The sequence below is a fragment of the Carassius gibelio genome, chromosome B15 (genome assembly GCF_023724105.1).
Source record: "Carassius gibelio isolate Cgi1373 ecotype wild population from Czech Republic chromosome B15, carGib1.2-hapl.c, whole genome shotgun sequence".
Taxonomy (NCBI): Eukaryota; Metazoa; Chordata; class Actinopteri; order Cypriniformes; family Cyprinidae; genus Carassius; species Carassius gibelio.
This window is the reverse complement of record NC_068410.1, coordinates 13,138,106-13,151,084: the sequence shown is the minus strand read 5'-3', so window position 1 is coordinate 13,151,084 and position 12,979 is coordinate 13,138,106. Positions and strand designations below refer to the sequence as shown.

The following is a 12,979-nucleotide window of genomic DNA, read 5'->3' as shown; positions in this document are numbered from 1 at the left end:
ACTACTTTTTTCATGCATTAATTTAAGCATTACTCTCACCTTTTACTCATTCATAGGAATCGCTCTCATCTTGGTCTGAGGACTACTGTGTGACTTTATCAGGTTTCTAGTGATTATAGTAGAAAAAAATGCAGAAGCAGCCATTTAAAACAATTTCATTTGGACTGTTTTATCACAAAAGCTTAATTTTGGACAAGGCAAACAGAGCAGGGGTTTCCTCTCTCAATCTGAAATCCAGATTAGTTATGCGTAACGTATTTCATCCTCTCATGCCAAATCCCACTCACCGTTGGCCAAGCTCATTTGCCTCCCCTGCTTACCACATAATGTTTCTGTCCAGATACTGTTTATTTACACCCAGTATAGAGCCCTCCATTTTCACTGTAATGTTTGAGGAAGCGGGCCCCTGTACTGTCCCTTTAAGAGGGAATCCAGTCGCCACCTCATTTGCTGCATCATGTGAATGGAAAGTTTCACAAGCCTCGATCCATAGCGCCCTCATGTGGACATCAGTCAACTAGCACTTTCTTTGTTTAAAGCTATATTAATAACTACTAATATTGTTCTAACGTCACCTATAAAATAGTAGATAAACTTAAAAGCATATTACCAGACAAAGAAGAAATAAATGTATTTAGATGGCCTTTTAAGAATACACCCTGTAAATCCATCACTGTCGTCACTTTCTTTTGTTGTGCTTTGTGGATTGCTGAAGGTGATGTCAATGTAACAGTGCAAGTCTGTGGTGTTAGATGTGAACGGGATGAAGAATAAGTGTCGCTCTACTTGCTGGTTGATTCCTAACATGAACATTTGTCTTCCTTTTGAGGGTCACAGACGAACCTGAGAGAGTCTGCAGATCTCCGGTCACAAGGTGAGTTATTCCAAATTCTTTTTAATACACAAAAACGACAGAGAAAGTAACATAAGCCGTCCCTCCTCCAATTCTGGACCATCTTCTTCATCGCAGAAACCAAGCAAACAGCTCAAACAGACGAAAGACAGAAAATATGTAGAGAACAATAATGAACAATAATAGCATGAATCGATCATCCAGATAAACGATTTAATGATATTTGCTTAGAAAAAACTTAAACTTCTTCATACGATTTTAACTCTCTGTTACTTCTCCTTAGCTACAGATACAACTACAAAAAGTCAGGCTAAAAAATACAGGTAATTTCTAGCATGTGATCCGTTCCTTGGCAGATCAGATTGATCAGAATGTGACTGCATTTTGTTCATCATTTAGAGCTGTGTACTGTGTGCATCAAAACTAGCTTAGATGTATGTAGATATTGTTTAGAGCCGTACTTGTCCTTCCCTTTACCTTTATCTTTTCCATATTTCTCTGACAGTGGTCGGCTGTTGCTTTTGGAAAGTCACATTTCAGTTTTTAACGTGGATGTTTGAATGATTTTTAATTATTAATCTCAAAATAGTTTTGTTAAAAGCTGCTAAGTGTATGTACTTTTGAATGCAGTTTACATCCAGTTGAGATTTACATTTTAGGAATAATGTGTGTAGTGCATGACAGGTGATGTATGGCTGCACAGGAATCTGTTCTGAGTTGTGTTCATTTCCGCATAAACATACAGTAGTGCTCTACCCAATATTTTTGCTTGATTATTATTATTATTATTATTATGTTTCATCCCTATATTTGTATGCGCCCATTAATTTAAGTATGAATGATTTTATACACTACTGCTCAAAGTTTGGGGTCAGTAAGATTTTTATAAAAATAAAAAAAGATAATAATGCTTTTATACAGCATGGATACATAAATTGATGAAAAGTGACTGAAGAAACATTTATAATGTCTTTAAAATGAAATGAAAATGAAATGCTGTCCCTTGAATTTTAAAGTCAATATAAATGTATATAATATTCTTTGGTTATATGAGCAGCAAATCAGCATATTAGAATGATTACTCAAAAAATCAGGTTACAACAAAGGCTGAAGTTATTCCAGCTTTACCATCACAGGAATAAATTACATTTTGAAATATATTTGAAAAAGAAATAAAACTATGGATATTACAATTGCAATTATAGTTCAAAATATTACTGTATTTTTTATCAAATGCATGCAGCCTTGGTGAGCCTTAAAAATGCATATATAACAGACCCAAAACTTTTAAATGGCAGTGTATGTCCTGACATTTTTTTATTTATTATTATTAATGGCATTTACATTTTATTCTGGCCTTCCAAAATGTTCTCCAGGTTTTTCTGATAGTCAGACTGGATTTTAAATAATGCTCAGATTGTATGGTTTTATTATCCTGAAGAACTCCAGTGTCTCCTGACAGGTAACAGGTTTAAGTGTTCATCTGAACATTTCCTCTCTTTTTTTTTTGATTGTAGAAGAGTTTCAGACATTTTTAGGATGTTTATTTCAAACTATTTAGATATGATTTTGTTGGTAATACTTTACAACATGGTTCAGTTAACATTAGTTAACATATTACACATCATAAACTAACAATAAGCAATGTTCATTATTAATTTCTTTTAGTAAAAAAAAAATGTTTAAATGTAATATGAACTTAATTGAATTATAAATAGAATATAGTTTATAGTGAAAATTAACATTAATGTAGATTACTAAATGTAATCTACCCAATGCCCAATGAATGCCCAATGCTCTACCTAAGAGAAACAAATAGAACTTTACTACAAAGTGTTACCTTTTTAAATAATATCTCAGACTAGAAGTCCACACAGTTTAGTCAGTCTCTGTGTAGTTCAAATTTTTGCTCTTACATATTTCTAATATATTTCTCTCTTGTCCCCCCTCCCCCGCATCCGCACATTGACGTCACCGCCCACCCCTCATTTCACCTCCTCCTCCCTCCACAGTCGCTATCTATCTGGGTATCAAAAAGCGACAGAGCCCCGGACCCCCCGATGCGGCTGGGATGTGAAGGTGCGGAGCCCGCGGGACCCAGCCGAGGTGGTTCTGGCTCTGCGGGAGGCGGCGCAGGGCTGCGGTTGCCAGGTCCACCAGGCCGGGCCCTTCCTCCTCTCCTGCACCCATGGAGCCGCCGGATCCCGCGTTGCCTTCGAAGCCGAGGTGTGCCAGCTGCCCAACGGCCCCGCCGAGACCAGCGGTATTCGATTCAAGCGCCTGTGGGGGGCACCGCTTGCCTTTCGGGACATCGCCACCAAAGTGTCCAAAGAACTCGAACTCTGAGGGCAAGAGGGGGTGGAGAGCAGGGACAAAAGCATGGGACAGAAAGATGAGATGAATGGACTTAGCCCCGCCCACACCCCCGCCCCCTATAAGCCTACAAAGACTAGCACACATACTTTGAGAACTGGGCACCTGCTCACACAAAAGCCCTGCTGAAGGAACTCTCTTTACCAGGCCTGTTTAACACCCGGGACACAACAAGCCGATGTCGGCTGACGGCGAGCGATGGTCTTGCTAGTTTGTTTGGTGTGTTCCACTCGTCGGCTCTTGTCAGGCTCACATCGGCGGTAGTTTGCCCAGATTCGCATTGGGAACGTCGGGGCTGTCGGGCGAGAGTGAGAGCTCTGATTGGATGTTGAGTTTATCGAATGAGTCAGTGCTGAGAATTAAAGCAAAAGTAATGAAAACAAGCATGTGAGTGAAGGCAGTACAGACAGAAGGCTGTTTAAATGTTACGTGATCTTCCCAAATCATTCTAATACGCAAATGTTTTCATATTAACATGAGCTGCTTAAAATGATTAAAGTTATTAACGTTACTGATACTCAAAATGCTAAGCAAGCGATGTTTTGTTTACATTTCGTATATCTGTGTTTCGGTTTCTCTTTAGAATGACTAATACATACTATTAACAGCTGCTGATATGAACAGCTCGTTCCTCTCAGGCATGCGCAGAACGCACGTGTTAGTCTGCCGTCGGCTGTAGTCTGTGCGGTGTGTTCCAGCGCAGCTTCACCGCGAGTTCTTTGAAGTCGGCTTGGTGTGTCCCGGCCTTTACCGCTGATTTTACCTGGTATCTTAGCCATGTTGTTTATTAACACCCATTTTTTTGTCACTTGTTCACTCTGTACATTGTCATTCCTTTTTAACTGCTGCTATTTAACTCATTTTTTGATTTCTAATCTTCTGCTTTGTAAGGGAGAAGAGTATGTTTAATTTTATCCTTGTTTAAATAACCATATTCAAAAAAAACACGTGTGAAGGCCACACCATTTCGAACCGTAGACAACGTGCGGAGCCGCTGACAATGCAAGTGCTAAAAGTGATAGCGTTTTCTCCTCTTTTTTTAATGATCTTGTTGGTTGTGAAACTTGCCAGTGATGCAGGTTGAGTAGGTGATGTCTGCTTTCCTGAGCCTCCTTGTTTTTAGATTATATGGTCACACCGTAGCACTTTAGGGCTGAGTGAGCAACATCACCTGTTTAAAAGCAGTTCACCCTTCAAATGGTGCAATTTATCCCATTGAGCCAAGTCGAGACACAATGCTCTTTGTGTTGCTCTTGTATGTGTTACGCTGATGAGAAACCTCTGTTATCTTGCCAGAAGTGCACTCTGCTGAATGACCACAAACAGACTGTTGACTTTATCTCTGATTTGGTATTGTAAGTCCTATTAGTCAAGATTGGAATATGTCTGAGCTGTGCAATGTGAGAAAATGCAAGAATGATTACATTTGTCTGAAAATCCAATGATTTGTTTGTTTGTTATTTTTTGTTCAGTTCAAAATTTAAAAGATATTTTCTTAATGTAAGTTTTAAGGAAATATATTGGGAATATATAAGGAATACTTAACTAGAGAGATCTTAATATCTAGAGTAATTAAATCCTTTTTTTTTGTTTTGTTTTTTCGAGGCCAAATCCTACTCATTTGGTCTAAGCCAGATATCCAGAGATACAGGTATGAACCTGTTTGGATCTGTGTGTGCTTTTCAAATCACACTTTGCAATTTGCTCTTTGGTCTTTTTCTATATAAATGTGTTATTCATTTGAGTAATTCTCTAAAACATTTCCTTTTGTACAAGCAATTTATATTAATTTATTGCTTTACATGTTGAATATAAATATTGTGTAAGATTTGCAAATATTGTAACTTGTTATAGTTCAAGCAAATGGGATCTGGCTTCATAATAACTGATGGAAAAACCATTCTTGAACTATTGTTGACAGTCATTGTGCTATTCTGCTATTTTAGTGTTCACAATGACTTTTGGGTCAGTTTAGCTGACTGGATTTATAAAAGTGTGCATAAAGTTCTAATTATGTATTGAAGTTCAGCTTTGAAAATTCTGAAAGGATCCCCCACAATTATACATTACATACATGTATACATAAGTTCACAGCTGTGTCTGGAGGTACGAATCAAGACTTATCAAGAATATAAAGACTTAAAACACAGGTTGATTGTTACATGGGGCCGTTTTATTAATTTTGTACAACCAAAAAAAAAAAGGTTAGGTGAAGGCAACATAGCTAGGGTTTTCTAGCTATGTGGAGGTTTGATCCCAGGATGTTACAGGAGGAACAGGAAGATAAAAAGGAAAAGTGCAGGAAAAAGAAGACGACAGGGAAGAAAGGAAAGAGAAAAAAAGTAGGAAAAAGGGGAGCGGGGTGGAGTGTCTCTTGGAAAAGTCAAGATGGCATGACTGCTTAAAAGAACAAATAAAAAAAGAAAAGCACTTTTGACATTTTACTTCTGGGCAGGGATCATGTCATCGATGGACTCGCCCTTCTCCAGTTTCTTTTCCATTTCAACCATGAGCTTCACGCCATCAACCACCAGCTGCACCTGCTGCACCTCGGAGGAGCCCAGACGGTCAGCGTTGGAGATGTCGAACACACCACCGACAGAGGCAGTATCCACACCACCTACACAACAAGAGCACACAGAGTCTCTTAAAATGATGATCACAGTGTAAGTCTGCCATTTTATAAGTTCAGCAATTTCAAGCTCACCTGTGCCACGCTTCTGAAGACGCAGTCTGGTCAGGATCTCCTCAAATTTGGGATGTGTGCTGAGTTTGGCCAGCTTGACGTGGACACCACCACGCAGGCCGGTACCCAAGTTAGAGGGGCAGGTCAGGATGAAACCAAGATGCTCGTTCCACATGAAACCGTGGTTATGCTTCTTGAAGATGTCCTCAATCTGCAATATACAACAAGGAGTCAGGCCTTTGGTTGCTTATCTTTGCATTAGATGACGAAAGGATTCAAAATAACGGGGTTTACCTTCTGCAGGCCAACGCAGAACCTCTTGAAGACCTCCTTCATGTTGCCACCCTTCTGCATGGAGATGACACGCAGGTGATCCTCCTCATTCACCCACACAAGGAAGGTCTTGTTGTCATTGTGCCAGATGCCTCTACCGTCAGGCCAGTCACGAGCCATGCCAGCAGCCAACAGCAGGGGGGACACAGGTTTGTCAAACAGGAAGTGGTCAGCAATGAGCTGCTCCTGTTCCTTGTCACTCATGTCCTTAAGAGGGTAGTACTTGCCCTTGAACTCACCATCCAGGCTGTTCAGAGCTGTGAGAGGAACTTCAGTAAGACCATGTATGTTGCTTTGTGGATGTCAGGACATAATGTCAGTGAGACTCACCCTCAATAGACAGCTTCTCCACAGCTCTACGCTCACCACGGCTGTTGGTGGTAGGCAGGGTGAATCCCTTGATGCTGCGGCCGGTACGCACACGGGTGCTCATAACATAGTTGGGGTCAAGGTCATCACCACCCTGCATACAGGAAAACATCAGCCACAGTAGATTAAAACTGCCATGATAATGTAAAGATCTTTAGTATACCTTCAGGTTCTCCCAGTTCAGATCAGTAGAGTGCTTGTCGGTGGGCTTGTAGCCACCGTGACGATCGGAAATGATGGGGTCAAACAACTCCTTGAAGACTTCGTAGGACTCCTCATCACCAGCCACACAGCCAACGGTCATGATGAAGGGATGACCTTGAATTGGGATCAAAGGGTTGTGCTTTATGTATCTTTATGTAACTAAAGCATTGCTTTTGGCAATCTGAGAGATTAGACACTATGGGGGAATGTATTCAGACATGTTCTACTTACCAGGGTTGTCCACGCCGGTCTGGATGCAGTCATCCAGGGTGAATCCACTGGGGGTTGACTTGCTCCTGAGCTTGGTGTAAATGTCCTTAGTCAGGACCTTGGCCATGTGGTTGTTGTGCTGGGAGAGGTCAGGGTACTCCTCGTCCACAGAGAACTTCATCTTGTAATCGTTGTTGCAGTTCTTAGTCATGATTGCACTTTTCCGTGATCTGCTAATAGACAAGTTGTAAGGCAAGTTGGCAAAGTACTTATTATGTGCTTTGGAGACCTATGATAAGTTGGAAATCTTGTTTGCAGGGCCGTTGTTAGGATGGACAACCCGAAACATTGTCCCAGGCCTATTAAGGGGTAGCTTTCTCATTGGACCCAAAAACAAAGGGTAACCAGTGTCTCTCAATGCTGCCATTGAAACCGAGAATTATGAACATCTACCTATTTTCGTTCTGTCAAGGATAAACAGCACTAGTTTCCAGATTAAGATGCCAGCAGTTGCAGACAAATGTTAATGCATACTATATTTTGTGTCCCAATTAAACTTCAGTCTCCTAGTAACAAAATATGATGCTATGTTTAACCAGCACCACATATTTCTAAATGGAGTGGTGGTTGAATAGCTCCCATGCTTATATGCATCAGACAGCAGGTGATATTTTTAGCATGCATGCCAAACTCACTCCCATCACTCAAAGCAGATAGCACATTCACCTCTCTAATTTCTGCTGGGGGTGGAGCATGCAAACTCGATCCCATAATTGGTATTACGCAGACAATTTAGCTTTTGAAATATGTAATTAGCGAAATATTTGAAATATCAAATGCTTAGTTTGTCCACGTATTCACAGCTTTTGCATACAGTTGCATTAATTTAAAAAGATTGCAATATCTGGAGTATAAATAGACTTAAGTAAAATACATCAGCTATCAATTCCCCCAGATGATATGACCTTGCACAGAATCACAACAGGTGTCAAGCACACACAGATAATTCCTGCCATAGACAGCAATCTACTCCAGACTGCCTACATAATAGCTTTCCAATGCATTATGACTCTATGAAGCTTATCAAGCAAAGACAAGCTTTCTACAGGTAGAAAGCAACTTAAAAAATATGAGAGACATTTCTAATACTCCAGTGATCAAGTATGTAATTCCAGAAGAATCCAAATATTGTGCATCAGGGATACGGTCCTTAACCCCAATGAGGTTTCATTAATTTGTATGGGGAATATTTTGGCACATAAAGCTGCAATGTATAACGTCGTTTTTGCTGAAGTTTTTCATGTTTCATCAAATACCCCTTATTCCCACCCTTGAGAAATCTTTGAACCGTAGCTGAGTTTACCTGTACAGGAGAAAAAGGTAACAGTCCTTGGGATCAGATCCTGTTCACCAAGCCAATGTAGGGGTTGCCCAACTTTGCAAGATGTCAGACCTTGGTTTATATACTTCAATGTTTGCTGCCCATTGGTTGCTCGGCTCATGCATGCTTGAATCTCATTGGACAGCTGCGGTCCTTAATAGGGGTTTCAGGTTCTAAAAGGAAAGAAGCTATATCACAACACCCGAGACGAAGAGACAGCTGTCCCCACCCCCTCACAGTTGCATGTCCTCTCTCTTGCTCAGTTATGAAATAAGTCAAATACACTGTTAAAGCACAAAAAAATCCTTATTTTAAGACCTATAATGCATTCAATTATTCCTTGTATCGTACTATTGTGTTGATGACTAAAACTGTAATTGCTACTTTATTATTTTCACAGAGAAATTGTGAAAAAGGACTAAAATTTAAACAAAGCTCATACATTTTTTTTTTTTTTTTGCATAATATCCACTTTTGTGGAATGTGAGCGTTAAAAATGCCTTTATATGGTAAATGCACTTTTATGCTAAAATATGTTGTTTACTTATAAAATTGCAGACATTATTGACTTTTCTCACTAAAGTAGGGGTTAGCCCTGTATTCGTCCATGTCTTGTAAGATATAATTTACGTAAGGGACGGCATCATGTGTCTCTTGAGGTGAAGACAGTCCGTACTGTACCCAGTTGTGTTCTCAGTGTCCAGTTAGTGATCTGTACTACTTATACCATTGCAAGCAATATAAAAATTGCAACTGTTGCTTTTTTTATTATTATTATACCTGAGAGGATATGTGCTTTGCATAATCTTCCAAATGGTTTTCATAGTCAGAATGTAATGTAACATCACAGAACCCAGTCCATACAGTTTAGTAGTTGGTTATCACAGAAGTTATTTTTTTCCATTTTTAAAAAGTATGATTCCATTTCTCCTGAGAAATAAGCATCGGCCATTCAGTTTAGTTCCTTCTAAAGATCACTTTGAATTTGTTCTTATGCCTCATTTGACATGATGCTATCGTGCCTTATCAGCCAATCTGAAACCAGTGTCCTACATAAATAAAACTAAACTTCTTGGAAATCCAAGATCAAGACCAATTATTTCTACATACTATCTACTTCATTCAACCCTACAATCCCAAAGTAACACACTAAGGAGTTTTCTTTTGAATAACTAAAACACAACTGCACAGCCATTGGTTCATCTGTGGGTTCCTCCCTGGGAAATGCTTCAAGAGCACATGACAGAGCATGTGACAGGTGGGTGGAATATCCAGGAACCCTGTTGAGAAAACAAATCCCATAACATCAGTGAAGGGAAAGGTTTGTGAAAGTGTGTGTACAGTACAGAAAGAAGCAAGAGAACAACTCAACCATCCCCCTTACTCTACATTAATACTCAGGGTCCAATTTCACAGTTAAACTCTGTATGTGAGTCCCAATGTGACAAACTTAGTTATAACCATTATCTCCTTTTTGTGCCAAAAACTGACAGATTCAAATTGTATCTAGATACTGATGTGATCTAAACTTCTATTTTTTCTTACCTTTGGATTACTTGATACGAAAATAAGTACAAATACGGATCAAAATTTCCTATTTTACTGATGACCAAAAACTGATTATTTGGTGGATAACTCAAGGGCTAAAAGAGGAAAGAAAAAACTCAAGCTCACAGTCTGTTCCAAAATTAGAAACCTTGCTTCCAACACCATAGCATGCCTAGCAGTGAGAGAGGACAGTCACCAGCAGAAAGTGGGGCATAACGGGGTGTGTGGGGGTCCCCATGAACAGAGAAACCCCCCTTATCTCATAACAGTATACACCTATGTCTTTTAGGAAATAACAGGGGGTAGGGTCCGCTGCAGAGTCTGCATGCAGAATATTATGTCTACATGCAATGTAATTTGATGTAGAGAAACTACTAAGCATTAGACCTATAGGGTTTGTCTACAGCTGTTATAATGCCACCTTCTTTGGACCCCATGCACAGGGCATGACCTCTGAAAGCTCTGTGTCAAAAATACAGTCTTCCAGTCTTCAATCTTTGAATTGGTTCTTAAAGCAATTATTATTCTTTTTATCTCTGACTGTAAAATATAATGAACCACACAAATAATAAATGCCTTGCAAATGAGAATTTTACTTTTAAGTTGTTGCACTTGTCAATACCTGTCTGCACATTGTTGTATAACTCAACAGTCAGCTGAGTACCTTGAGATATATTTAGCTGAATGTGCATGACTGTCTTCTGCTATCCGATAGCTGTTGTATTTCAGGATTGTACGATGCACATGCTTTCAAACTAATTTACATGTGACTTAAGTATTCAGATTGTGTTTGCTCTCCACTTTAGGTTTTAAAAGATAAAAGTGTAACCCAGCCAATTCACCATTTAAATTAGAAGTCAGCAAGTTGCTAAGGCCCAGGCTGATGAAACAAGAGATGTAATTGAGCTCCAGTCTATTTTAACAGACAGCCAGTTTATTCCATTTGATCTTACATAAGAAGCAGTGGTGGGACGTTGTCCAGTGACCCCATGACAAAAGTGTGGGACTGATGCTGATGTGTGATCTTTATATATTTCACTTCCTACAAATAGGGTAAAAATTGGTGCATAAACCTTTATATAACATTAATCTAATCCATCTGTACATTAAAATTGTGATTTTGGCCTATCTTTCTCAGAGGGCTTGGCTTTCTCAACTGTATCCAAATATGTAAATAATGCAACAATTTCAAATTGAAGTTATATTAAATTAGTTGTAATAATGATAATATGTATAACCATTATTATATTAATTTAGGCAAAATATGTAAACCTGCTACCATTCTATTTTTTTCCTCTCCCTTAGTTTTTTATTGCATAAAAAAACTGATCGTATTCAAAATCATTTATGCACATGAAATGCATTATGATACCCCACATCTGGTGTGTTTTCTATTTCAGCAGCATGTGAATATAAAGCTTATTTAAAATAAACATTGCTGGATAACTTGTCATTGAATGCCAGACACTCTCCTTTGCTTTTACTGTAGGTCTTTTTTTTTTCTTCTTTTTTTTAAGCTGATATTTACTTGAGATCTTGAGCACCTATATGCACATCCGCTGCTGTTTCATCTGCTGAAATCAGAGTTGGTCAGCTGGCTTACTCTACAGGCACTATGTTTAGTGAAAGGTTGCAAGGTTGACTCTCTCCCCATGCCATCTCGCCAGATTGAATTGCACTGACTCAGTCATGAGTCCCTCGTTTGTCCATCCCTCCCTCTGCCTGTATATTGACCTCTGCCCTCAGAATTTGAAGTGACCATGATCAAAATGCATTTATGTATGAAATGCATGCATAATACCCCACATGTAGTGTGTTTGTCCAGTGCAGCAGTATGGGTCTGTACATCTGTGAAAAAAACAAAACATTGTTGGATAACTTGAAATTAAGTCATATTGTGCTAAGGCACCAGATATGTTCTCGCTTAGCTTTGACTGTCAGTGGAAAGGTCATTAAGCATTTGATTCACACACTAGCACTTTGCTGGCTCTGTTTTATTACATATCCCACTTTTATACAGTCAGTCCATACACTTAGTAACAGACACCCATCGACTCAACATACACTTTTACAGAACTCCTTGAAAGCACAGCTATAACTGTTACAGCTGTGCTGTGAGCGTCGCCTGGGGTGTTGGGGGGTGGGGTGCTTCATGCAGACATGTTCATTACATTCTCTGTGCTTAGCACTGCTCTCGCATAACCTGTCTGGTTAGACTAAAGCCTTCCCACCTCTGGCCATCTTCAGTCATTTATACTTTAATGAATGGTGCTTATCTAAAACAAATACATTGTGCCTCATTCTTAGGAAACACACTATTTTTTCCCCTCATGATTGACTATTGAAATAAATAAAAATAATCTCACATTAATTGATATATTGAACTCTGTTAAGTGTTTATTTGGTAATACTTTATTTTAAGGTGTCTTTACACGTTACATGTAATTATTATAGTATTAGTACAACATTGTGCATAATTACATGCAACAACCCCAAATCAAACCCTAACCCTAAACCTAACCCTATAGTAAATAAATGCTGTTAATTAATATTACTCAGCTCTTAAAAAAAGTGTAACTGTTCATTTTACTTATTTTTACCAATATCAGTTTATTTGCCATTATATTCGAATTGATTAAAAAACTTGATTACATTATTTAATTTTTGCTTGATATCATGCTTTCACTATCGATATATATATATATGATAATATGAGTATATATATGAGTGTTTCATTGTTTACATCACTGGCCTCTTAAAGTTGACCAAAAAAATTAAAAAAATTAAAATAAAAAGCACACTGAATAAATCATTGTTATATTTTTACAATTATATTTTATGAATATAGTATGTGATAATATGTTGTACACATCCTAAATTATTTATATATGATTAATATTACTAATATAATATTTACAGATAAATGTGAGTACATTCAATTTTGTATACAGACTGTTATTAGCTATTTAAAAAAAAAAAAAAAAAAATCCACAGAATGACAGAAATTTTTTAATTGTGTTTT

The 12,979-nt window shown here is 38.4% G+C and overlaps 2 protein-coding genes across 8 annotated transcripts in view; one reads left to right on the top strand and one right to left on the bottom strand.

Annotated features, from left to right (window-relative positions):
- mark4b (MAP/microtubule affinity-regulating kinase 4b) overlaps nt 1-4,668 on the top strand; it is a 42,312-nt gene extending 37,644 nt beyond the window's left edge. Inside the window, exons 17-19 of one of the 6 annotated variants that reach the window (XM_052575601.1) lie at nt 830-874; nt 1,137-1,176; nt 2,866-4,668. In XM_052575601.1, coding sequence (XP_052431561.1) covers nt 830-874; nt 1,137-1,176; nt 2,866-3,199 — 419 coding nt within the window. In that variant the 3' untranslated portion in view covers nt 3,200-4,668. The remainder of the gene's footprint in view (nt 1-829; nt 875-1,136; nt 1,177-2,865) is intronic. The other 5 variants (XM_052575602.1, XM_052575596.1, XM_052575597.1 and 2 more) reach the window with 5 other exon arrangements.
- Nucleotides 4,669-5,377: 709 nt separating this feature from the next.
- ckmb (creatine kinase, muscle b) lies at nt 5,378-8,546 on the bottom strand. Of its 2 annotated transcripts, none has more exons than XM_052575604.1 (7): nt 8,392-8,546; nt 7,050-7,258; nt 6,778-6,932; nt 6,576-6,708; nt 6,207-6,502; nt 5,934-6,123; nt 5,378-5,846 (listed from the first exon to the last, which is right to left on the bottom strand). In XM_052575604.1, the coding sequence occupies exons 2-7, from the start codon at nt 7,237-7,239 to the stop codon at nt 5,668-5,670; spliced, it is 1,143 nt and encodes a 380-aa protein (XP_052431564.1). In that variant the 5' UTR covers nt 7,240-7,258; nt 8,392-8,546; the 3' UTR covers nt 5,378-5,667. The 2 variants fall into 2 exon arrangements, with proteins under 2 accessions (XP_052431564.1, XP_052431563.1); XM_052575603.1 differs by having other exon boundaries at nt 7,050-7,261; nt 8,392-8,544.
- Nucleotides 8,547-12,979: the final 4,433 nt, after the last annotated feature.